The sequence below is a fragment of the Oncorhynchus gorbuscha genome, linkage group LG16 (assembly GCF_021184085.1).
Source record: "Oncorhynchus gorbuscha isolate QuinsamMale2020 ecotype Even-year linkage group LG16, OgorEven_v1.0, whole genome shotgun sequence".
NCBI classification, from domain to species: Eukaryota; Metazoa; Chordata; class Actinopteri; order Salmoniformes; family Salmonidae; genus Oncorhynchus; species Oncorhynchus gorbuscha.
Genome location: NC_060188.1, coordinates 67,678,769 through 67,702,505, shown reverse-complemented (window position 1 = coordinate 67,702,505; position 23,737 = coordinate 67,678,769). Strand labels below are relative to the sequence as shown.

At 44.6% G+C, this 23,737-nt stretch overlaps 1 protein-coding gene across 2 annotated transcripts; it reads left to right on the top strand.

Annotated features, from left to right (window-relative positions):
* The first annotated feature begins 5,871 nt into the window (after positions 1-5,871).
* Positions 5,872-15,920, top strand: LOC124000398 (RING finger protein 121-like). 2 transcript variants are annotated; one of them, XM_046306721.1, is made up of 13 exons: positions 5,872-5,995; positions 6,901-6,938; positions 8,810-8,951; positions 9,231-9,385; positions 10,699-10,806; positions 11,010-11,130; positions 11,257-11,390; positions 11,988-12,089; positions 12,863-14,278; positions 14,426-14,470; positions 14,550-14,615; positions 14,822-14,951; positions 15,120-15,920. In XM_046306721.1, exons 1-9 carry the CDS (start codon positions 5,918-5,920, stop codon positions 12,981-12,983), a joined length of 999 nt encoding a protein of 332 aa, XP_046162677.1. In that variant the 5' UTR covers positions 5,872-5,917; the 3' UTR covers positions 12,984-14,278; positions 14,426-14,470; positions 14,550-14,615; positions 14,822-14,951; positions 15,120-15,920. The 2 variants fall into 2 exon arrangements, with proteins under 2 accessions (XP_046162677.1, XP_046162676.1); XM_046306720.1 differs by lacking the exon at positions 14,426-14,470.
* Positions 15,921-23,737: the final 7,817 nt, after the last annotated feature.

Below are 23,737 nucleotides of genomic sequence, written 5' to 3'. Positions count from 1 at the left end.
CTAAGGAAGTCTCGAGCTATTGCTCACCTGAGGTAGAGTATCTCATGATAAGCTGTAGACCACACTATCTACCTAGAGAGTTTTCATCTGTATTTTTCGTAGTTGTATACTACATACCACCACAGACTGAGGCCGGCACTAAGACAGCATTGAATGAGCTGTATTCCACCATAAGCAAACAAGAAAACTTTCGCCCAGAGGCAGCGCTCCTAGTAGCCGGGGACTTTAATGCAGGGAAACTTACATTTGTTTTACCAAATTTCTATCAGCATGTTAAATATGCAACCAAAGGGGAAAACAACTCTGGACCACGTTTACTCCACACACAGAGACACTATGACCATAATTCTATCCTCCTGATTCCTGCTTACAAGCAAAAATTAAAGCAGGAAGCACCAGTGTTTAGATCCATAAAGTGGTCTGTTGAAGCAGATGCTAAGCTACAGGACTGTTTTGCTAGCACAGACTGGAATATGTTCTGGGATTCCTCCGATGGCATTGAGTACACCACATCAGCCATTGGCTTCATCAATAAGTGCATAGATGACGTCGTCCCCACAGTGACCGTACGTACATACCCCAACCACAAGCCATGGATTACAGGCAACATCCACACTGAGCTAAAGGGTAGAGCTGCCGCTTTCAAGGAGCAGGAATCTAACCCGGAAGCTTATAAGAAATCCCGCTATGCCCTCAGACGAACCACCAAACAGACAAAGCATCAATACAGGACGAAGATCGAATCATACTACACCGGCTCTGACACGTGTCGGATGTGACAGGGCTTGCAAACCATTACAGACTACAAAGGGAAGCACAGCCAAGTGCTGCCCAGTGACACAAGCCTACCAGATGAGCTAAACCTCGATGCTCGCTTCGAGGCAAATAACACTGAAGCATGCATGAGAGCACCAGCTGTTCAGGAGGACTGTGTGATCACGCTCTCCACAGCCGATGTGGGTAAGACCTTTAAACAGGTCAACATTCACAAGGCCACAATGTGTACTGCGAGCTTGCGCTGACCAACTGGCAAATGTCTTCACTGACATTTTCAACCTCTCCCTGTCAGACTCTGTAATACCAACATGTTTCAAGCAGACCACCATAGTGCCTGTGCCCAAGAACACTAAGGTAACCTGCCTAAATGAATACCGACCCGTAGCACTCATGTCAGTAGCCAATAACTGCTTTGAAAGGCTGGTCATGGCTCACATCAACACCCTTATCCCAGACACCCTAGACTCACTCCAATTCGCATACTGCCCCAACAGATCCACAGACTATGCAATCTCTACTGCACTCCACACGGCCCTTTCCCAGCTGGACAAAAGGAACACCTATGTGAGAATGCGTTTCATTGTCTACAGCTCAGCGTTCAACAACACCGGGCCCTCAAAGCTCATCAATAAGCTAAGGACCCTTGGACTGAACACCTCCCTCTACAACTAGATCCTGGACTTCCTGACGGGCCGCCCCCAAGTGGTAAGGGTAGGCAACAACACATCCGCCACGCTGATCCTTAACACGGGGCCCCTGAGGGGTGCATGCTCAGTCCCCTCCTGTACTCCCTGTTCACTCATGACTGTACGGCCAGGCACGACTCCAATACCACCATTAAGTCTGCAGACGACACAACGGTGTTAGGCCTGATCACCTGATCACCGATAGTAGTGTGGTGCCAGGACAACAACCTCTACCTCACCGTGAGCAAGACAAAGGAGATGATCGTGGACTACAGGAAATGGAGGGCCGAACATGCCCCCATTCACATCGACGTGGCTGTAGTGGAGCGGGTTGAGAATTTTCAATTCCCCGGTGTCCACATCACCAACAAACTATCATGGTCTTGCTGTCTCTGCCTGGCCGGTTCCCCTCTCTCCACTGAGATTCTCTGCCTCAAACCCTATTGCAGGGGCTGAGTCACTGGCTTACTGGTGCTCTTCCATGCTGTCCCTAGGAGGGGTGCGTCAATTGAGTGGGTTGAGCCACTGACATGATCTTCCTGTCCGGTTTGGCGCCCCCAATTGGGCTCGTGCCATGGGGGAGATCTTTGTGGGCAATACTCGGCCTTGTCTTAGGATAGTAAGTTGGTGGTTGAAGATATCCCTCTTGTGGTGTGGGAGCTGTGCATTGGCAAAGTGGGTGGGGTTATACCCTGCCTGTTTGACCCTGTCCGGGGTTATCATCCGACGGGGCCACAGTGTCTCCCGACCCCTCCTGTCTCAGCCTCCAGTATTTATGCTGCAGTCGTTTGTGTCGGGAGTTGGATAAACCTAGACGACAAAACCGTTAGGTTGCTGGAGTGTAGTCATTTTAATTATGGGACATTTCCCTTTCCATAAAAAAATTCAAAGACTGAACTTTTTATATTTTCCCAGTACCCTAATGGCTTGGGTAAAATGGTGTGGGCAAAGGAAACATGCTAACAAAGAAAGAGTCTAGGCAAGACATTCATTTTAACTATCGAAATTTGACCTGATAAAGATAAATGTTAGATTAAGCCATCTGTCGAGATCTGCTGTAAGTTCAATTGTGACTTGTTTGTAGTTCTTCGATCATTTTTTATTTAGAGAATGAAAAATGTCAATGCCCAGGTATTTAAAATTGGTCATAATTGGTATCTTAGATTCTAAACTCAGCAAAAAAAGAAACGTCCTCTCACTGTCAACTGCGTTTATTTTCAGCAAACTCCACATGTGTAAATATTTGCATGAACATAACAACTGAGATTCAACAACTAAGACATAAACTACGTTAGTAAGCTTTCTATATACGGTAACGCGTTAGTTATAACGTTAGCTACTTGCTCAATTTGAAAATAAACTAGACCGGCTGACGTTTCTAGCTATCTTGTTCTAGCTAACGTTACTCGACAACCACAATGTTGACAGACCGAAAATATCCGATTTTGCTTACACGACAGTCGTTATCTTATTATCTAACTGTTCGCGACGTTGTGGGAGTGGATGTTTGTTACTTGCTAGATGGATACTAACGTTAGCGTGTAAACTAACGTTAACTATGACCAAACTGACCATCGCCACTGCACTGTGTCCTTAAACTGAAGTGTCTCTTGTTCCTGACTAGCAGCTAGGTACAGAATGTAGCTTGTTAACAATGCGCAACTATTTGGACAGCCAGTTGGCCATTAATTTCTTGTCTGATGTTTTCATATTCACAATTTTAGCAGGAGTAGTAGCTCACCAGACTAACGTTACTGTACTGTTTACAAACATGAAGTCTCAGTCGAGTCTGTCAGTGTCATCGGATTAGCCTGCTAAGTAACAGTAGGCCTATAGTTTGTTTACTCATACCAATTATTTAATAGGAAGGTCATTACTAGTTAGGTCGTCCACGGTGTTTACAGACACAATAATAATGTGTAAGACAACTGCAAGACTACCGTCACACAGCCAAGTGAGCCAAATTACTTTACCACAATCCTGCAATATACCAATGGTATAGCAAACATTGCAACATTACATACTTGGCTGTCAAATGATATATTGAGTGTCTTGCTTTACTCATGGTTTCTTGTCTCTATACCATATATTGCAGCTATGCCTTGTCAGTCTTCTCTATATCACAACAGTAGCCAGGGAAACAACATCCACTAATCACCAAAGACTAGGCATATCATGTGTACGTCACATTGGCCGCGACGAGGTTTATCATCTTTAGGGCTGAAGGACTTCCTCATATGATGAGCCAATTGTCCCAAAAAAAGTCCATAATGCAGACTTGTTAATACTTAGTCACTGTCTAAGCAAATCCAAGGAAAGTCTGATTTGAGCTAAATGCAACGCATTGCCCAAACAAGGGCACTGCGTTCATCCACCTCTGGCCTGCTCGCCTCCCTACCACTGAGGAAGTACAGTTCCCGCTCAGCCCAGTCAAAACTGTTCGCTGCTCTGGCCCCCCCAATGGTGGAACAAACTCCCTCACGACGCCAGGACAGCGGAGTCAATCACCACCTTCCGGAGACACCTGAAACCCCACCTCTTTAAGGAATACCTAGGATAGGATAAGTAATCCTTCTCATCCCCCCCCCTTTAAGATTTAGATGCACTATTGTAAAGTGACTGTTCCACTGGATGTCATAAGGTGAATGCACCAATTTGTAAGTCGCTCTGGATAAGAGCGTCTGCTAAATGACTTAAATGTAAATGTAAATAAACTGAACAAGTTCCATGGACATGTGACTAACAGAAATGGAATGTGTCCCTGAACAAAGAGGGGGGGGGGGGGTCAAAATCAAAAGTAACAGTCAGTATCTGGTGTGGCCACCAGCTGCAAGTACTCCTCATTGACTGCACCAGATTTGCCCGTTCTTGCTGTGAGATGTTACCCCACTCTTCCACCAAGGCACCTGCAAGTTCCCGGACATTTCTTGGGGGAATGGCCCTAGCCCTCACCAACAGGTCCCAGACGTGCTCAATGGGATTGAGATCCGGGCTCTTCAATGGCCATGGCAGAACACGTTCCTGTCTTGCAAGAAATCATGCACAGAACGTGCAGTATGGCTGGTGAAATTGTCAAGCTGGAGGGTCATGTCAGGATGAGGCTGCAGGAAGGGTACCACATGAGGGAGGAGGATGTCTTCCCTGTAACGCACACCGTTGATATTGCCTGCAATGACAACAAGCTCAGTCCGATGATGCTGTGACACACCGCCTCAGACCATGACGGACCCTCCACCTCGGTCCCGCTCCAGAAAACAGGCCTCAGTGGAATGCTCATTTCTTTGACGATGAACGCGAATCCGACCATCACCCCTGGTGAGACACAACCGCGACTCGTCACTGAAGAGCACTTTGTGCCAGTCCTGTCTGGTCCAGCGACAGTGAGTTTGTGCCTATAGGTGACGTTATTGCCGGTGAAGTCTGGTGAGGACCTGCCTTACAACAGGCCTACAAGCCCTGAGTCCAGCCTCTCTCAGCCTATTACGGACAGTCTGAGCACTGATGGAGTGATTGTGCGTTCATGGTGTAAATCGGTCAGTTGTTGTTGCCATCCTGTACCTGTCCCGTAGGTTTGTATGTTCGGATGTACGGATCCTGTGCAGGTGTTGTTACACGTGGTCTGCCACTGCGAGGACGATCAGCTGTCCATTCTGTCTCCCTGTAGCGCTGTCTTAAGAGAGGAGTGGGACAACATTCCACAGGCCACAATCATCAGCCTGATCAACTCTATGTGAAGGAGGTGTGTCGCGCTGCATGAGGCAAATGGTGGTCACACCAGATACGGAATGGTTTTCTGATCCACACACCACTTCTTTTTTTTAAGGTATCTTGTGACCAACAGATGCATATCTGTACAAATACTTAAATAGAAAATGACTCAAGTAAAAGTAAACCACTAAAATACTCCTTTAGTAAAATTATTTGGTTTTAAATATACTTAGGTATCAAAAGTAAATGTAGGTGCTAAAATATACTTAAGTATCAAAAGTAAAAGTACAAATAATTAAAACAATCCTTATATTAAGCAAACCAGACGGCACAACTGTCTTGTTTTTAAAATGTATGGATAGCCAGGGTCACACTCAGACATAATTTACGAACAAAGCATTTGTGTTTAGTGAGTCCACCAGATCAGTGTCAATAGGGATGACCAGGGATGTTAAAGTACACCACGGATTATTCCACACACGCGCTTCTCAGAGTAGGCGTTCCCTAAGGGACATATGCAAACAAATGCTAGAATACGACAATAGGATCTGACTAGCTCGTGCTTGGCTCTGCCCATCTCCATTCTCGTTTATCTCACAATTATACATTCATCTTGGGTTAGTTATAAAAAATCTTTGTCTAACCTGTTTACAAACGGAAAAGAACTCGCGTGCAGTGTTTTGATTGGCCCTCGTGTTTTCCAAACCGGAAATGGCATCGGTTCGGAATTGACAGCACTCCCGAAGATGGCGGGGGTGTTTGAGGTGGAGGTTGATGGTGTAGAACACGATCATGGACTCGGACATCACGATGAGCCAAATCAGGTTAGGATACCACATGTGTTACCGTTGTAGAATCCGAAAACAATGGACAGCGTGAATTGTAAAGTGCTCACATTGCGTTGCAGCCAATATGGACTAGACCTGCCTCTTGCACCGGCTAGTGAACGTCACACGATGTTAGCTTTGCTAGTTAACTTCCCAGTTCTCTTCCCTTTTAGCTAGACAGGTAGGATATCATTGAGTGCATTTCTCTATTGAGTGCATTAGGAAACCAAGTAATATTATAGTGCAGTCAGCTAAAACACAAACGTACAACTTCAAGGGCCATCATCATCACGCCCTTGTCATGTACGTGGTAGCTGATAGCTAACGTAGGCTAACTATTTAGCTAGGTTGCTATATAAGTAGCCACAGAAAGCTAACTAGATTGATAATTCTGGTTTAGCTGCCCCCAAATTGCTGCCTTTGCTTGACAACCCGTTTCCTATTGCAATAGCATCAATGATGTAGCTAGTACTCATTAGATGTCACGCCATGTAATAGCTGATGTGGCAGACAGAGTCAAATGTCATCTAGTTGACGCATAATCCATCCTCTCTCCTGATAGCCTGAGCTCTCTTAAAAACTGTTTTGGACCAAAGGCAAGTTAGTGTTCTCAACATTTAACTATAATGGACAGAAACCGTGCCTATGTCTTTGTTGGCCAGCAGTGTTCATCCCTTTTAGTATTCACATGTCTGTCCACTACCAACAGCCTCCCAACCCACATGATCAGAATACAGACTGATTTAAAATTACTATTTTTGATGCAATAATTGTAGTTTGTAGATATATTGTGACTGTTTAATTCAGAAGTTCTATGTGACTGTATTTGTATGTAGATTTCTAACTAATTGATTTCGAAGCATTTGGAATAATTGTGAATGTCTGGTTTGTTTTCACTTTAGGTCGACTTGTCCCATCTGTCACCGGAGGAGAAGTGGAGGTCAGTCTCTTCCCAATTATTCATTCTGACTGCAAATTAGATTTACAGTTGAAGTCGGAACTTTACATACACCTTAGCCAAATATATTTAAACTCAGTTTTTCACAATTCCTGTCATTTAATCCTAGTAAAAATTCCATGTCTTGGGTCAGTTCGGATCACCACTTAATTTTAAGAATGTGAAATGTCAGAATAATAGTAGAGTGATTTATTTCAGCTTTTACTTCTTTCATATTCCCAGTGGGTCAGAAGTTTACATACTCAATTAGTATTTGGTAGCATTGCCTTTCAATTGTTTAACTTGGGTCAAATGTTTCGGGTAGCCTTCCACAAGCTTCCCACAATAAGTTGGGTGAATTTTGGCCCATTCCTCCTGACAGAGCTGGTGTAACTGAGTCAGGTTTGTAGGCCTCCTTTCTCGTTTTTCAGAACTGAAATCACACATTAGGATTGAAGTCAGGGGTTTGTGATGGCCACTCCAATACAGTGACTTTGTTGTCCTTAAGCTATTTTGCCACAACTTTGGAAGTATGCTGGGGGTCATTGTCTATTTGGAAGACCCAATTGCGACCAAGCTTTAACTTCCTGACTGATGTCTTGATGTTACTTCAATATATCCACATCATTTTATTTCCTCATGACGCCATCTATTTTGTGAAGTGCACCAGTCCCTCCTGCAGGAAAGCACCCCCACAACATTATGCTGCCACCCCCGTGCTTCATGGTTGGTATGGTGTTCTTCTGCTTGATTACCTCCCCCCTTTTTCCTCCAAACATAACGATGGTCATTATTGCCAGACAGTTCTATTTTTGTTTCATCAGACCAGAGGACATTTCTCCAAAAAGTACGATCTTTGTCCCCATGTGCAGTTGCAAACCGTAGTCTGGCTTTTTTATGGCGGTTTTGGAGCAGTGGCTTCTTCCTTGCTGAGCGGCCTTTCAGGTTATGTCTATAGGACTCGTTTTATTGTGGATATAGATACTTTTGTACCTGTGTCCTCTAGAATCTTCACACGGTCCTTTTGTGTTGTTCTGGGATTGGTTTGCACATTTCGCACCAAAGTACGTTAATCTCTAGGAGACAGAACGGGTCTCCTTCCTGAGCAGTATGACGGCTGCGTGATCCCATGGTGTTTATACTTGCGTACTATTGTTTGTACAGATGAACGCGGTACCTTCAGGCATTTGGACAATTCTCGCAAGGATGAACCAAACTTGTGGAGGTCGACAACATTTTTTTCTTAGGTCTTGGCTGATTTCTTTAGATTTTCTCATTATGTCAAGCAAAAAGGCACAACGTTTGAAGGTAGGCCTTGAAATACATCCACATGTACACTTCCAATTGACTCAAATTATGTCAATTAGCCTATCAAAAGCTTCTAAAGCCATGACGTAATTTTCCAAGCCGTTTAAAGGCACAGTCAACTTAGTGTCTGTAAACTTCTGACCCACTGGAATTGTGATACAGTGAGTTATAAGTAAAATAATCTGTCTGTAAACAATTGGAAAAATGACTTGTCATGCACAAAGTAGATGTCCTGACCAACTTTCCAAAACTATAGTTTGTTAACAAGAAATGTATGGAATGGTTGAAAAACAAGTTTTAATGACTCCAACCTAAGTGTATGTAAACTTCCGACTTCAACTGTTCGTCACAAAAGTTAAGTCAGGTTCAACATTATCTTGTTTTGATGCAGTCAGATTTTTGATGTACTGTAAAGCCCTTAGTTTATCAATGTTTCCTACCAATGGAAACTAGTATGAATGTAACTATTATAAGAATCTATCCAGATACTTAGTGAATGATCATATTGGATACCCAGGCCTGAGCACTAGGTTGATTGTAGTATGTGTGTGTGTGTGTGTTCATAGGTTGGAGCATGCCAGGATGCATGCAAAACACAAGGGTCATGAGGCCATGCACGCTGAGATGGTGCTGATCCTCATTGTCACCCTGGTCATCGCCCAGCTGGTCCTTGTGCAATGGAAACAGAGGCACCCCAAGTCCTACAATGTAAGACACACAAACAATCTCTCCCACACACTGCACAGGCATGCTCACTCAGACACATAAACACACGCTGACTTGCGTGCAAAAGAGGAAGCCCACAGCATGTCCTGCAAATACCTGCAGGCAAATAATCCAAATCACAGTTCACGTACTGTACAGACAAAACGTCCACAGACCAGCTTCTTCAACTCTACACAGTCTGGTTCTCTGGGTTATTCAGCCTCAAATTGAACTATAAGTGTCTGTGTGCGTCTGTACTTTAAAATGTGTGTTCTCTTCTAGCTGGTGACTCTGTTCCAGATGTGGGTGGTTCCTCTGTACTTCACCACCAAGCTTCACTGGTGGAGGTTCCTTGTCACGTGGTTCATCTTCTCTGTCGTCACTGCATACGTTACCTACCGGGCCACACGCAAGCCACTGGAGTGCACTACGCCTAGGTAAGGCCCCATACACAAGGCCAAGTAGTGTCTACACACACTCATTTGACCTGCCAACATGCACGCATTTTGCGTACCAACTACGCAACTCTCTGTCCATGTACAAGATCCGAGTTAAAAGTATGCAGAAATTAATAGGGCCTTATTTTTTAAAACGTTTTAAAATCCACTGAGTAAATCTAACATGGGTCCTAATTCCCGAGCTGCAACACAGACATGTACAGAGTTTGTGTCAACGGACATGGAGGTGAATACATTATTTGACGTAGATACCCCGTGTCTGCCCCTCCTGTTTGTTGTGATGCTGAGTTTGCCGACTGTCAGCTGTACGTAAACACATGGGCAAATCCATTTTTGACTCTGTGTGTTGTGGAAAGGTAAACACTAATCACATTTGCTAGTAAAAAAATTAAATACAAATACGAAAAATAACTGGTCGCATTTGAGCGAGTGTGATATACATTTAATTCTGCGTCCCGTTCGTTGTATTTTCCACGTAACATTACGAGGATCACGCAACCTGATAGACTGTAACTGTAAGCAAAAAAAGTATAAAGTTTAAAAAAGTAAGTATAATCCAAAATAAATCTAAACATCTTGACATTAAATGGAGTCTGGAGTTTAGAAGCTGAAGAATGAATGAGTGTACGGTATTAGCTATAGAGGCAATGCTTCTAAAATACCTTTCCACTAGATTTGAGATTTTATCGATTTCTAAAATCTGAAATGATGTATACAATAGGCACCTTTACATAGGCAGAAACAGCAGACTCTTCTAGTGAACAGTGTTCAGATCCTCTTTGCAGTATCCTACTTAAGCTTTGTGTAGCCAATTTGCGGTCTGTGTCGTTGCGCTCGTTTGGTTTTGTTTTTATGTTTTCAAATGATTTTGCTTCTAGTGTTGATTAGGAACCGTGTTTAAAAAGCCAATATTTGTGAGCTGGCCCTTGTGATTGGCCCTGTTTGAGAGGTGACAAGCGTTCCTCCACTTTAGAGACTAAACTTGGGGGCATGTGCTAAGAAAAACGTTAGGGGAAAGAACCCCAATTTATGCGAGGGCTATGCGTGCGAGTTTAATCTCCAATTTGCCAATTGCGTCTAGCACTCTAAAAAGTTGGCAGGTCTGGATACCTCATAATATACAGAATGCCTAGGTGATGCATGATTAAACGGTCATGGTAATAGGTCAAAAGCCTCAAACCCAACCTGTCTTGCAGTAAGTGCTACTTTAGTCAAAGAACGGATCTATGTCTCTTCACATTCACCTCAGTTAGCTGAAATATGTCTGAATGTTCACTTGTTTCTGTGGACAGGCTGGTCTACAAATGGTTCCTCCTCCTCTACAAGATCAGCTATGCCACAGGGATAGTGGGCTACTCTGTCGTCATGTTTACACTGTTTGGCATCAACTTGATATTTAGGTAAGTTCTAGTTACTTCTTGGAACAATTGTGTATTTATGGACAATACTTGTGGTTAACAAGGATCAATCCTTGTGTTGTTAGTCATTTTATCTCAGAATCTTTTAAATCCGTTTTGATTTCTAGAAGTGGCGCAGAGCTTTATTTAAGAAGTTGTAACGTTTTAATCATGTTAATAGTGTTGATATTGCTGTTTATTTTCAGAATAAAACCGGAGGACGCAATGGATTTTGGTGTGTCCTTGCTGTTCTATGGTCTGTACTATGGTGTCCTGGGTAGGGACTTTGCTGAAATGTGTGCAGACGTCATGGCATCGACAGTGGGGGTAAGTATCCAGGGCCTGTCAAGTTGATAGTTGTTTAACATGAGTTGTTAACATTATTTGTTGTAAAGGCTGTGAATCTGTCCAGCAACATTACATTGTATCTCTGTCTGTCCCTGTTTTCTCTAGTACTACAGTGCGTCTGGAATGCCCACCAAGCACCTCTCTGACAGTATCTGCGCTGTGTGTGGCCAGCCCATTCTGGTCGACGTCAGCGAGGAGGGAATCATCGAGAACACCTACAGACTATCCTGCAACCATGTGTATCCTTTATCATCTAAGAAATAGTCTCTCGATAAATATGCATGTTGGAGCGTGATGTTGTGGTAGAACTGGTTTGTCTGTTGCATAAAAGAAAGTAACTGTCAGTCTGTCATGGAAAACGTGGTGTACGAACACAAAAGCCAAAGGGAAATTGACCGAACAAACATGTGCATGAGATGTGACTGTTGAACATTAGTAACACTGTACCATGTGCCCATCTCACTTCCTGTTTCTATAAATAATGGTGCCCTATGTCGTCTCCTGTAATGATTCCCTGTAATAGTCTTCCATGAGGTGAATTGTCACATGTTTTATGGCATTTGTGGTTTCTATGTTCACATTGATGACGTCATATTTTAATAGCTTACTGGTCTGAGCTTACTGATATGGTTATTACAGTCTGCCACAGGGAAGTGGGAAAATAACGTCCAGTATTCTGTATTTTACCAAGCAGTGAGCTATGCCTACAGCATTTGACCAGATATGACCTAAAGTCATATTTGGCCATATTTTGCAGTTATTCTCATGTTTTGTTTTAGGGTTGAATACACCACACCTCCACCTTATACCTGGCTCCTTAACTCTCTCTGCCTCAGATTCCATGAGTTCTGCATACGAGGATGGTGCATCGTGGGAAAGAAGCAGACATGCCCGTACTGTAAAGAGAAGGTGGACCTGAAGAGAATGTTCAGTAACCCGTATCCTTTGCTCTTCTGCTCTCATGAGGGTTTGATGTCTTGTTTCTCTATCATATTGTGTATGTCTCTATCTTTTGCTTTCATGTTGCAATTTGTCTGTCATTGTGACTCATTGTTTCTGTTGGTTAGCACGACAGGGGGTCACACAGTACAGAGGGTCACAGTACAGAGGATGTTAGTTTCACTCTGCCTGACCATGATGGGAATAGGTTGTGTTGCCTACAATTGCTGCAGTTTTGGGAAGTTTATGTTGATGTTGTTCATGGGAACTTTGACCTACATTTACATGTAAACACAAACTGGAACAGGACATTATGGGAAGGGTGGCTTTATGGGACAGATGTGGCTTTGTCTCCATGGAGACACATTGAGTTATTTAACCCAGTTCCTGTTAGCTGCTGTAGAAACTGTCAACATTTAGTAGCTGCTGCCTCTTCTGCTTTAGAGGTGACACATCGTGTTACCACGGGAAACACGCAATACACCTCCCAAATCCTTTCTTGACAACATGGCATAACATATTTAATTAAAACAACACCATAGGGTGAAGAGACTTTTCCTATGGTTTTAAAAAGGGTAGGATATAGTTATTGGAAGATGTCTGCTAAATGACTTAAATGTAAATGTTATTGTCCATTCTCCACTATCAAGCCTGATTCTATTACGGTCCTGAAAGATATCTCAATCTATTATCACAGACTGGATATGTGAATTGGTTTGGTTCGGGGGTGGGATCGTCACTTGTTTACATCTCCTTGACCCATAATATGAAGCTGGGAGAAGCCACATGTCATGTATGGACAACTCCTGGACTGGCTCCGCTACCTTGTTGCTTGGCAACCCGTAATCATTGGACTTGTGCAAGGCATCAACTATATCCTGGGCCTAGAGTGATCTGGGAAAGTGGAGGAGAGGGACACACAAGCCGTATGGAGAAGATACTGCACTGGTCTGACTGAGGGAGACTTGGAGGCCTCACCATGGACTCTACGAACATCTATTATAAACTGTGTCTATACCTGTACTATTTGTATAGATTTATAGGCACATAGTATCTGTATTTAAGATTTATTTGAATTTTACAAGTAATCTGGGTTTAGATGTCGGTTTCATTTTTGTTTAGTCAGTCGCAACTAAACCAAATGCAGTGTACATTTCTTAGCTTAGTAAAATGGTTGTTTTTTCATGGAGATGCTTTTTCCCAAAATAATTTGTCTTAACTTTTCTTGTTGATATTTGTTGGATTCTATGGCAATGAGTAGTTAACACTGCTCAGATGAATGAGTGGAGCATTGCAGAGTGACAGTCGTTTTGTGTGTTAAATCTGCGCCTTTTGTTAGTGAAGGTCCTGGTTGAATGTGGATGCTGGGAGAGTTTCTGGTTCCTCAGGAGCACTAGTCTCAGACAGTGTATCCTATCCTACTACAGTCATATTTTTAAGAAGGGCACTGCTTTCTCCAATATACCCTCCTCACGCCTCCCTCAGATGGCCTCTCCTGTCTGTATTCAGCCCAGATGGCTCTCCAGGAACAGATACTGTAAAAGACAGTGTTTGCAAGAAGGTGAATAACATTTGATCATTTTGGTTGGGTTTACTTTCTTGTCATGTTTTTGTTCTGTTAATAAACGTGACACAGTCAAGATCAGGTATAGACATTTACTTAATTTAGACTCGATTTACTAGAATAGCCCATGACCAGGGGGATTTTGTATATACCTTCTTGTATGTCTATTTCTGGGAAAGAAACTTACCAGACCGAAACCACTGGATCAGGATTGGGGGTCGCCCACTGAAATATTGTGTTGTCAGTTCTGTGAGAAAATACAGCATGTTAAAAAAAATATTTGTCTGTTTAACTCCAGTATTTCACATTTGTTAAATGATTCATGTTCATGTGTTAAATGAATCACACTTCATATTATGCTTATGATTAGGACGCATGATGAACATGACTTGATTGTGTCAAAAGCCACCCTATTCAGTCTGCCATAAATGAGCATAATAACTTGCGCACAGGGAATTCCCTGTGTGTGTGCCAGAGTGCATGTTTATTTAGGGTGGGTGGTTGAGGAAGTGATTGTGTATATATAGTAAGTACATGAGGTAGTGTTGTTAGAACCAGCATTTGTTGACCATCTCACAGCAGTCAGACAGAAGCCCAGTATGAAGTTAACAATTTCTCTCACAGGTAAGCGATCTAACATTCTCACACACACCTTCACTGATGTATGTTGACTATGGGTATATGATTACTTTCTGCTGCATGTGCATCTACATTTCTGTGTCTGTGCCTGTTACACAAAGGCTTAGGGTCTGCTCTATTTCTTCACTACAGCTTTCATGGGATTTTTCTGGGTCCTGCATTCAGAGGTCTCTACAGGTGTGTGTGTGTGGATCTGCCTGCCTACATGATTTTTCAACATTTCCTAATGTCTCTAACATCAATTGTTATTGTCTAGATAACACACAGGTGTCATCTCCCAGAATTATCCAGCCCACAAGGTCCAGAATAGGAGCTGTTCTAGGTAAGGAATTCTGCTATCTCACAGTTTTTATTAAAATGGTAATATCAATCATGGCCATGGATACTCTGAAGTGTTTATAATCACAGAACCCTTAGTCTTTACCACCGAGATTTAGAACTTGGGTTCTGGGTGTATGGTCTGATAATTATATTCTGGTGTAGATAAGGACCAGGTTTTGGCAAACAGGATGTGCTTGTCATACACAGGAAAGCGGTTGGTTATTGAATGTAAGGCAGACCCAGGCCTTCCTGATGAATTTGCCCTTGTCTACTGGCTGGTCAACGGCACATTCCCAAATGTAGCCTCCACTGATGGCAGAGTATCAGAAACAGAAGAGTAAGTACTGGGGTTTGCATCACATGCAGACATTATTGGAAGCTTTGAAACCTATGCCAAACCATGACTCTTACACGCGTAGAGTAGGCAAAGTGTTCTGTTCAGCTCTTGTACTATATAATATGTGGAAGGAGTGTTGGCTAAGTGTTATAAATGTGTTGGTTTCAGGTCAGTTTCAGAGGACGGCAGGGTGATCCAGAGGAGTCTGGTGTTTAAGAGCGTGACTGCAGAGGACTTCAGGTCCACCTTTACCTGTGTGATAAACAGCCCAGCTGGGCTTGACCAAAGGACTTTCACACTGGCCAATCACAAGGCTCTATTTCCCCCTCCTTCACCCACTCCCCAAACCGAGGAGAGAACAATGAGAAAAGACACAGGAAAAGGGATCACAGGAAAAAGGATCACAGCAAAACATACTAGCAAGAAATGAGAAGACGGATGGACTTAGTCCACTCATGTATCATCCATAGTTAAGTGAAAAAGACAATGAACACTTATTGACAACAATCCCTTCTATTGCTGTATCTCGTGGCAATAGTCAAGTATGGATTATAATGCAATAATATAGAGGATTAAAAAAAACTGACGACTAAGAAAAGATGGATGAAAAAGAATACATTACAATTGTGACCATACACATTTATTTAATGAACTGACTCACAACTGTAACCTAGGTTAAAGACAATTTAGTTCAAGGGAACTTCTCTTCATCTACTGTTATTCTTTCACATCTCTGTTAGAAATGGATTAAGTTGTGTTTTATCATGACAAAGCAACACCATACATGTACTGGAAGTAGGCAGCCATTGCAAATAAGATTGCATCATGTCATTTGTGTAAACCTTGTAAACACATCCCAATCATTGTGTTTACATTAGCTCACTATTTATGTAAAGCATAATGACAATGTTATATTTTGTGTATAGTCAATAAATGTGTAATGGCCTATAAATATACATTTTCAATGGCTTAATTGGTTTCACACGTCCCTTTGACTCTTATTTTGATAACCCCTCACTGTAGCCCAGTGACCTCACTTCCTCTCTTAGTAGTATAGTGTACTGCTACTGCCACCTTGTGGCTGCTTTTCACATTACAGATTTGCACTTTTCCACAGTTATTACTTTTTTGTTACAAAGCAACCCTGAAGTAGCCAAAGCAATCCTGAAGTATCCATATGTTTCTTCCCCAATTCCCTTAATCTAACAACACTCTTTGTCTTTATAAATACTGTCGTCAGAGTATTACCAGTCAGTGGTTATTCACAAAGTTAGAGCGGCTGTGGCTGTGCGCTTCAGCACCAACCCCTAGCAATTTTAGACAGCACTGCAGGTTGGCGTTCTGTCAGGGTGATGGTTTCCTTTGATCTTCTTTTTGATGATGGAGGCTGTCCTCAGAGACTGACGAGCACTTGCTCTTATTGAGGGCCATGCTCAAGAGGAAGCGCAGGTAGACGTCCAGGTTTCCATCGGGGCTCTGCAGGCCTCTCTCTGGCACTGCAGACTGGGGTTCTTGAACATGAGTGAGAACATACTTTTCAGCAGCTGCTCCAGGATGTTCTTCCCTGTGCACCTCCAGATGAGGAACACGTAGAGGACAGCCGGGTATTCCTGGATGGTGGGGTGGATGACAAACTGCTCGATCAGGAACTCAATGCACAGGCCACTCTTAGTGACAGCCTCAGCGACCTCCACCCCACAGTCATTCCAGGTGGCCTTGCCAATGACCATCTGGTTCTTCTCGAGCATTGTGAAGGCCAGCTTGCCCAGCTTCATCAGAAAGTCCCTCTCCTCTTCTGGGGTGTGAGAGGCCGGGCCCCTGGCGCCACGCACACGCAGGTGCACCAAGAGCAAGGGGGTGTACATCAGGGTCAGCCCCTTGGGCAGCTCTACATCTGGCCCCTTCTCCCTGAACGTGAGCTGGAATAGTCCGCACACCACCCAGCAGAACATGGGCGGATGGCACATGATGTGGAGGGTCCTGCAGGTAGTCAGGTAGGCGATCACCATATCAGCTTGTGCCAGGTCCTCAAATCTCCTCCTGAAGTACTCCTTCTGTTCGTCAGTGAAGCCCTCCAACACCTGGTACACAGCTTCTGGGGGCAGGAGACTGGAGGTGAGTGGGCGGGAGATGATCCAGAAGGAGGAGGGGAGCAGGTTGCCCCTGATCAGGTTGGTCAGCACCACATGCATCATGGTCAGCTCGGTGCTATCACACCAAGTCTGTGCGGTGAAAGTCCAGGGGATGTGCATACCCGTCCAACCCGTCACAGACGAACATGACCTTGCCGTCGCCGCACTCGAATGTGGGCAGCACCTTGGTCTCAGGGTAGAGGGCATGGATGATCTCCAGGAGGCAGGTCTTTAGGTCCAGCATGAGGTTGAGCTCTTTGAAGGGCAGTGGGAACAGGAAGTAGACATGCTTGTGCTTCCGCTCCCAGCCCAGTCCATAATGAACTTCTGCACAGCCACAGACTTCCCCACCCCGGCGATGCCATTGGTGACTACAGACCTGACATGCTTCTCATAGATCATATTGGGGTCAAATATTTGCCTGCAGGTGATCAGCTTCTCCTTGTGATTGGTGGAAAACTTGTCAATCCTTCGGACATCATGCTGGATATTAGGCCCAGCGTTGCCTTCTTCTGTTATGTAGAGATCATTATAGATACTGTCAAAGGCCTTATGCTCTCCCTGCTGGGCAAAGCCCTCGTGCATACTGCTCTACTTCCTCAGCAGAGTGCGTCTCAGCTCATAATGCACCTCCCCTGCACAGAGAAAATAGGGGGAAAGGAGAATAAAGGCGCAATCTAGTATATTTCTCCTGTTCAATGGCCATTTCAAATACAGATATGCATGCATCTGTTGGTCACAGATACCATAAAAAAAGGTAGAGGCGTGGATCAGAAAACCAGTCAGTATCTGGTGTGACCAAAATGTTCCTCATGCAGCACGACACATCTCCTTTGCACAGAGGTGATCCGGCTGTTGATTGTGGCCTGTGGAATGTTGTCCCTCTCCTCTTCGATGGCTGTGCGAAGTTGCTGGATATTAGCGGGAACTGGAACACACTGTCGTACACGTCAACCCAGAGCATCCCAAACATGCTCAATAGGTGACATGTCTGGTGAGTATGCAAGCCATGGAAGAACTGGGACATTTTCAGCTTCCAGGAAGGGTGTACAGATCCTTATGACATGGGGCCGTGCATTATCATGCTCAAACATGTGATGGCGGCCGATGAATGGTACAACAATGGGCTTCAGGATCTCGTCACGGTATCTCTGGGCATTCAAATTGCCATCGATAAAATGTAATTGTGTTCGTTGTCCGTAGCTTATGCCTGCCCATACCACAACCCCACTTCCACCATGGGGCACTCTGTTCAGAATGTTGACAACCACAAATCGCTCGCCCACAGGATGCCATACAAGGTGTCTGCGGTTGTGAGGCCGGTTGGACGTACAGCCAAATTCTCTAAAATGACGTTGGAGGCGGTTTATGGTAGATAAATAAACATGAAATTCTCTGGCCACAGCTCTGGTGGATATTTCTGCAGTCAGCATGCCAATTGCCCGCTCCCTCAACTTGAGACATCTGTGGCATTATGTTGTGCCTTTTATGGTCCACAGCACAAAGTGCACCTGTGTGATGATCATGCTGTTCATTCAGCTTCTTGATATGCGACACTCGTCAGGTGGATGGATTATCTTGGCAAAAGCAAAAAAACAACAATTTGTGTTCAATATCTGAGAGAAATTAGCTTTTTCTTTGCGTATGGAACATTTCTGGGATCTTTTATTTCAGCGTATGAAACATGACACCAACCCTTTACATGTTGCGTTGATATTTTTGCTCAGTGTATATTACATTCATCAAATAAAATAAAGAAGATGTGCATACTTCTTTTGCAAATGTCCCTGGGGAAGTCAGCCAGGCGCTTGAGGCCCATGTCCTTCGACAGGGCCTTGGTGAGCTGCAGGGCCACCTCTAGGTCATAATACTCCAGCAGCCTGTCCACCAAGTCACCATGTCCATGCCCTGGGGAGGAGCACCCAACAACAACTCTGGGTAACGCTTCCACAGCATGATCTTAAACTTCCTCATATCACCCTTCCCCAGTGTCTTCCTGGTGGCCTGGGAACCACAGAATGAAATAAAAAGAAGAGAAAAGAAGAGCAATTCTCTAACTCATCAACTCAATTCTTGTTGACATTTGTGCCTGAACATACAGTACATCAGCCTACCTTGAAGGTGAAGTCTACAGTCAGGGCTGGGTGCCTCTTCTCATCTTCTCTGATGACCAGGTGGCGAATCGCATCTCTGCATGTCTGGCAGACATATCAGTGTGGATGACGGATCACCACCTCAAGCTGAACCTCGGCAAGACGGAGCTGCTCTTCCTCCCGGGGAAGGACTGCCCGTTCCATGATCTCGCCATCACGGTTGACAACTCCAATGTGTCCTCCTCCCAGAGCGCTAAGAACCTTGGTGTGATCCTGGACAACACCCTGTCGTTCTCAACCAACATCAAGGCGGTGGCCCGTTCCTGTAGGTTCATGCTCTACAACATCCGCAGAGTACGACCCTGCCTCACACAGGAAGCGGCGCAGGTCCTAATCCAGGCACTTGTCATCTCCCGTCTGGATTACTGCAACTCGCTGTTGGCTGGGCTCCCTGCCTGTGCCATTAAACCCCTTCAACTCATCCAGAACGCCGCAGCCCGTCTGGTGTTCAACCTTCCCAAGTTCTCTCACGTCACCCCGCTCCTCCGTTCTCTCCACTGGCTTCCAGTTGAAGCTCGCATCCGCTACAAGACCATGGTGCTTGCCTACGGAGCTGTGAGGGGAACGGCACCTCAGTACCTCCAGGCTCTGATCAGGCCCTACACCCAAACAAGGGCACTGCATTCATCCACCTCTGGCCTGCTCGCCTCCCCACCACTGAGGAAGTACAGCTCCCGCTCAGCCCAGTCAAAACTGTTTGCTGCTCTGGCCCCCCCAATGGTGGAACAAACTCCCTCACGACACCAGGACAGCGGAGTCAATCACCACCTTCCGGAGACACCTGAAACCCCACCTCTTTAAGGAATACCTAGGATAGGATAAGTATTCCCTCTCCCCCCCCCCCTTTAAGATTTAGATGCACTATTGTAAAGTGACTGTTCCACTGGATGTCATAAGGTGAATGCACCAATGTGTAAGTCGCTCTGGATAAGAGCGTCTGCTAAATGACTTAAATGTAATGTAAATGTATCTGGGTTTTTGATCAGCTCTGGTCTTGGAGGAAGTTCCACTGCAAGAAACTTTGAGACCTAGAGAGGTAGTGGGAGATGAAACTACTACACATACGGGTGCATGAGCCTAAACATAGATATGACCATTTTGTAAACAAATGGACATACATCCACATTATATTCCCACTAAACCCAGGAACAAATACTCACATAAACATATACATAATTACACCATAAAAACACACTTAAACATAGTTTGCATCCTGTCTGGGACTGATCAAACATGGAGGACTGTTCTTACTTCCTGTTTCTGGTCTCACAGTCAACTGTCCACAGAGTAGCAGCTGGAGTAAGACTCTGTTCTTTGCTGCTGGACTCTGTACATAGAACATCACATGGACAATGATCGAGCCCTTTTCACATCATGCCTACTAAACACACACCAAATACCAATGATTGAGAATGGATGATGAAAGGATCATCAAACAGGAAATATTACTGTGGACACGTGACATGCGTCGTGTACATGGGTCTCAGGCCATTTCCCAGGTCCAGGGAGGGTCTCCTTTCAGGCATATAGAAAGCCTCCTCTCCCTCATCAGACACAGAGATACTACTTCTTCCTCAGCCAGACACCACCTCTCCAAATGGAAAAGTGACATCTGATATTGTGCCCCCTCAATCATGTTCCATCATGTCAGCCCCTCACCCTACCATCCTGGAGAACCTCAGGAGTACAGGTTCAGGGTCACAGTTCAAAGTCTGAAGTCAATAGCTACTTGACCAGTGCCAGACAGCACACACCTGTGGATGTAAAAAATAAATAAACACACACCTGTAGATGAAGGTTAAATATTGACGATAGATGAAATGCATGTAAATGACAGACTTGTTGCCACTTGCGTGTAGGCCTCTCTTACCATGAAGAAATTCAGAAATACCGACGTTTTCTGTTTCTGGTGAGCTTGTTTGGAAACCTCTCTGCTGCTAAATGCACTTTGTGTCTCACTTAAGCCGATTCAATTGACTAAAAATTCATATTTATTCATTCAAAATACACATTACACAACACTGGGGACAAAAATAATAACTCATGTGTCACAGTTCAAATTCTACATATTTGTCTAGACTAGAGACCAGGCCGTACAAAGATTTAGGTCCGACAAAGACAAAACTGTAATAGGCTACATTCACTTTAAAAGATACCTCCTACTCAGGGTTGCCAAGTCCAGTTGAAATTTCTAGCTCAATGATCTATCAAAACCCGCTCACGAAGCCTGAAAACTAGCCCAACATTTTGTTTTCGCAGAAAGAGAGGAGCTGCCACATTTATTTTATGAACCCTTTATCCATTAGGTTGTCAAGCATTTTAAGAAGGAAATCTAAGTAATTTCTAACGACATAGGCTAAGAAGCTAAATTTGGTTTTCCATCAAAATAGTAATCTGGTCTGGAGCAGCAGCACGGCCAGGTGGACTGGGGACAGCAAGGAGTCATCATGTCAGGTAGTCCTGGGGCATGGTCCTAGGGCTCAGGTCCTCCGAGAGAGAGAAAGAAAGAGAGAAGGAGAGAATTAGAGAACGCACACTTAGATTCACACAGGACACCGAATAGGACAGGAGAAGTACTCCAGATATAACAAACTGACCCTAGCCCCCCGACACATAAACTACTGCAGCATAAATACTGGAGGCTGAGACAGGAGGGGTCAGGAGACACTGTGGCCCCATCCGAGGACACCCCCAGACAGGGCAAAACAGGAAGGATATAACCCCACCCACTTTGCCAAAGCACAGCACCCACACCACTAGAGGGATATCTTCAACCACCAACTTACCATCCTGAGACAAGGCTGAGTATAGCCCACAAAGATCTCCGCCATGGCACAACCCAAGGGGGGGGCGCAAACCCAGACAGGATGACCACATCAGTGAATCAACCCACTCAGGTGAAGCACCTCTTCCAGGGACAGCATGAGAGAGCCCCAGTAAGCCAGTGACTCAGCCCCTGTAATAGGGTTAGAGGCAGAGAATCCCAGTGGAAAGAGGGGAACCGGCCAGGCAGAGACAGCAAGGGCGGTTCGTTGCTCCAGAGCCTTTCTGTTCACCTTCCCACTCCTGGGCCAGACTACACTCAATCATATGACCCACTGAAGAGATGAATCTTCAGTAAAGACCTAAAGGTTGAGACCGAGTTTGCGTCTCTGACATGGGTAGGCAGACCGTTCCATAAAAATGGAGCTCTATAGGAGAAAGCCCTGCCTCCAGCTGTTTGCTTTGAAATTCTCGGGACAATTAGGAGGCCTGCGTCTTGTGACCGTAGCGTACGTGTAGGTATGTACGGCAGGACCAAATCAGAGAGATAGGTAGGAGCAAGCCCATGTAATGCTTTGTAGGTTAGCAGTAAAACCTTGAAATCAGCCCTTGCTTTGAGAGGAAGCCAGTGTAGAGAGGCTAGCACTGGAGTAATATGATCAAATTCTTTGGTTCTAGTCAGAATTCTAGCAGCCGTATTTAGCACCAACTGAAGTTTATTTAGTGATTTATCCGGGTAGCCGGAAAGTAGAGCATTGCAGTAGTCTAACCTAGAAGTGACAAAAGCATGGATGAATTTTTCTGCATCATTTTTGGACAGAAAGTTTCTGATTTTTGCAATGTTACGTAGATGGTAAAAAGCTGTCCTTGAAATGGTCTTGATATGTTCTTCAAAAGAGAGATCAGGGTCCAGAGTAACGCCGAGGTCCTTCACAGTTTTATTTGAGACGACTGTACAACCATTAAGATTAATTGTCAGATTCAACAGAAGATCTCTTTGTTTCTTGGGACCTAGAACAAGCATCTCTGTTTTGTCCGAGTTTTAAAAGTAGAAAGTTTGCAGCCATCCACTTCCTTATGTCTGAAACAAGGACACAGTCCTTAGCCGTGGTACAGTGCATTCAGAAAGTATTCAGACCCCTTCCCTTTTCCCACATTTTGCTACGTTACAGAGCAAAAACCAAGCCACGAGGTCGAAGAAATTGAGCCCCAAGACAGGATTGTGTCGAGGCACAGATCTCGGGAAGGGTAGCAAAAAATGTCTGCAGCATTGAAGGTCCCCAAGAACACACTGGCCTCCATTACACTTAAATGGAAGAAGGTTGGAACCTCCAAGACTCTTCCTAGAGCTGGCCGCCTGGCAAAACTGAGCAATCGGGGGAGAAGGGCCTTGCTCAGGGAGGTGACCAAGAGCCCGATGGTCACTCTGACAGAGCTCCAGAGTTCCTCTGTGGAGATGGGAGAAACTTCCAGAAGGACAACCAACTCTGCAGCACTCCACCAATCAGGCCTTTATGGTAGAATGGCCAGTTGGAAGCCACTCCTCAGTAAAAAGCACGACAGCACCTAAAGGACTCAGACCATAAGAAACAAGATTATCTGATCTGATAAAACCAAGATTGAACTCTTTGGCCTGAATGCCAAGCGTCACATCTGGAGGAAGCCTAGCTCCATCCCTACGGTGAAGCATGGTGGTGGCAGCATCATGCTGTGGATATGTTTTTCAGCGCCAGGGACT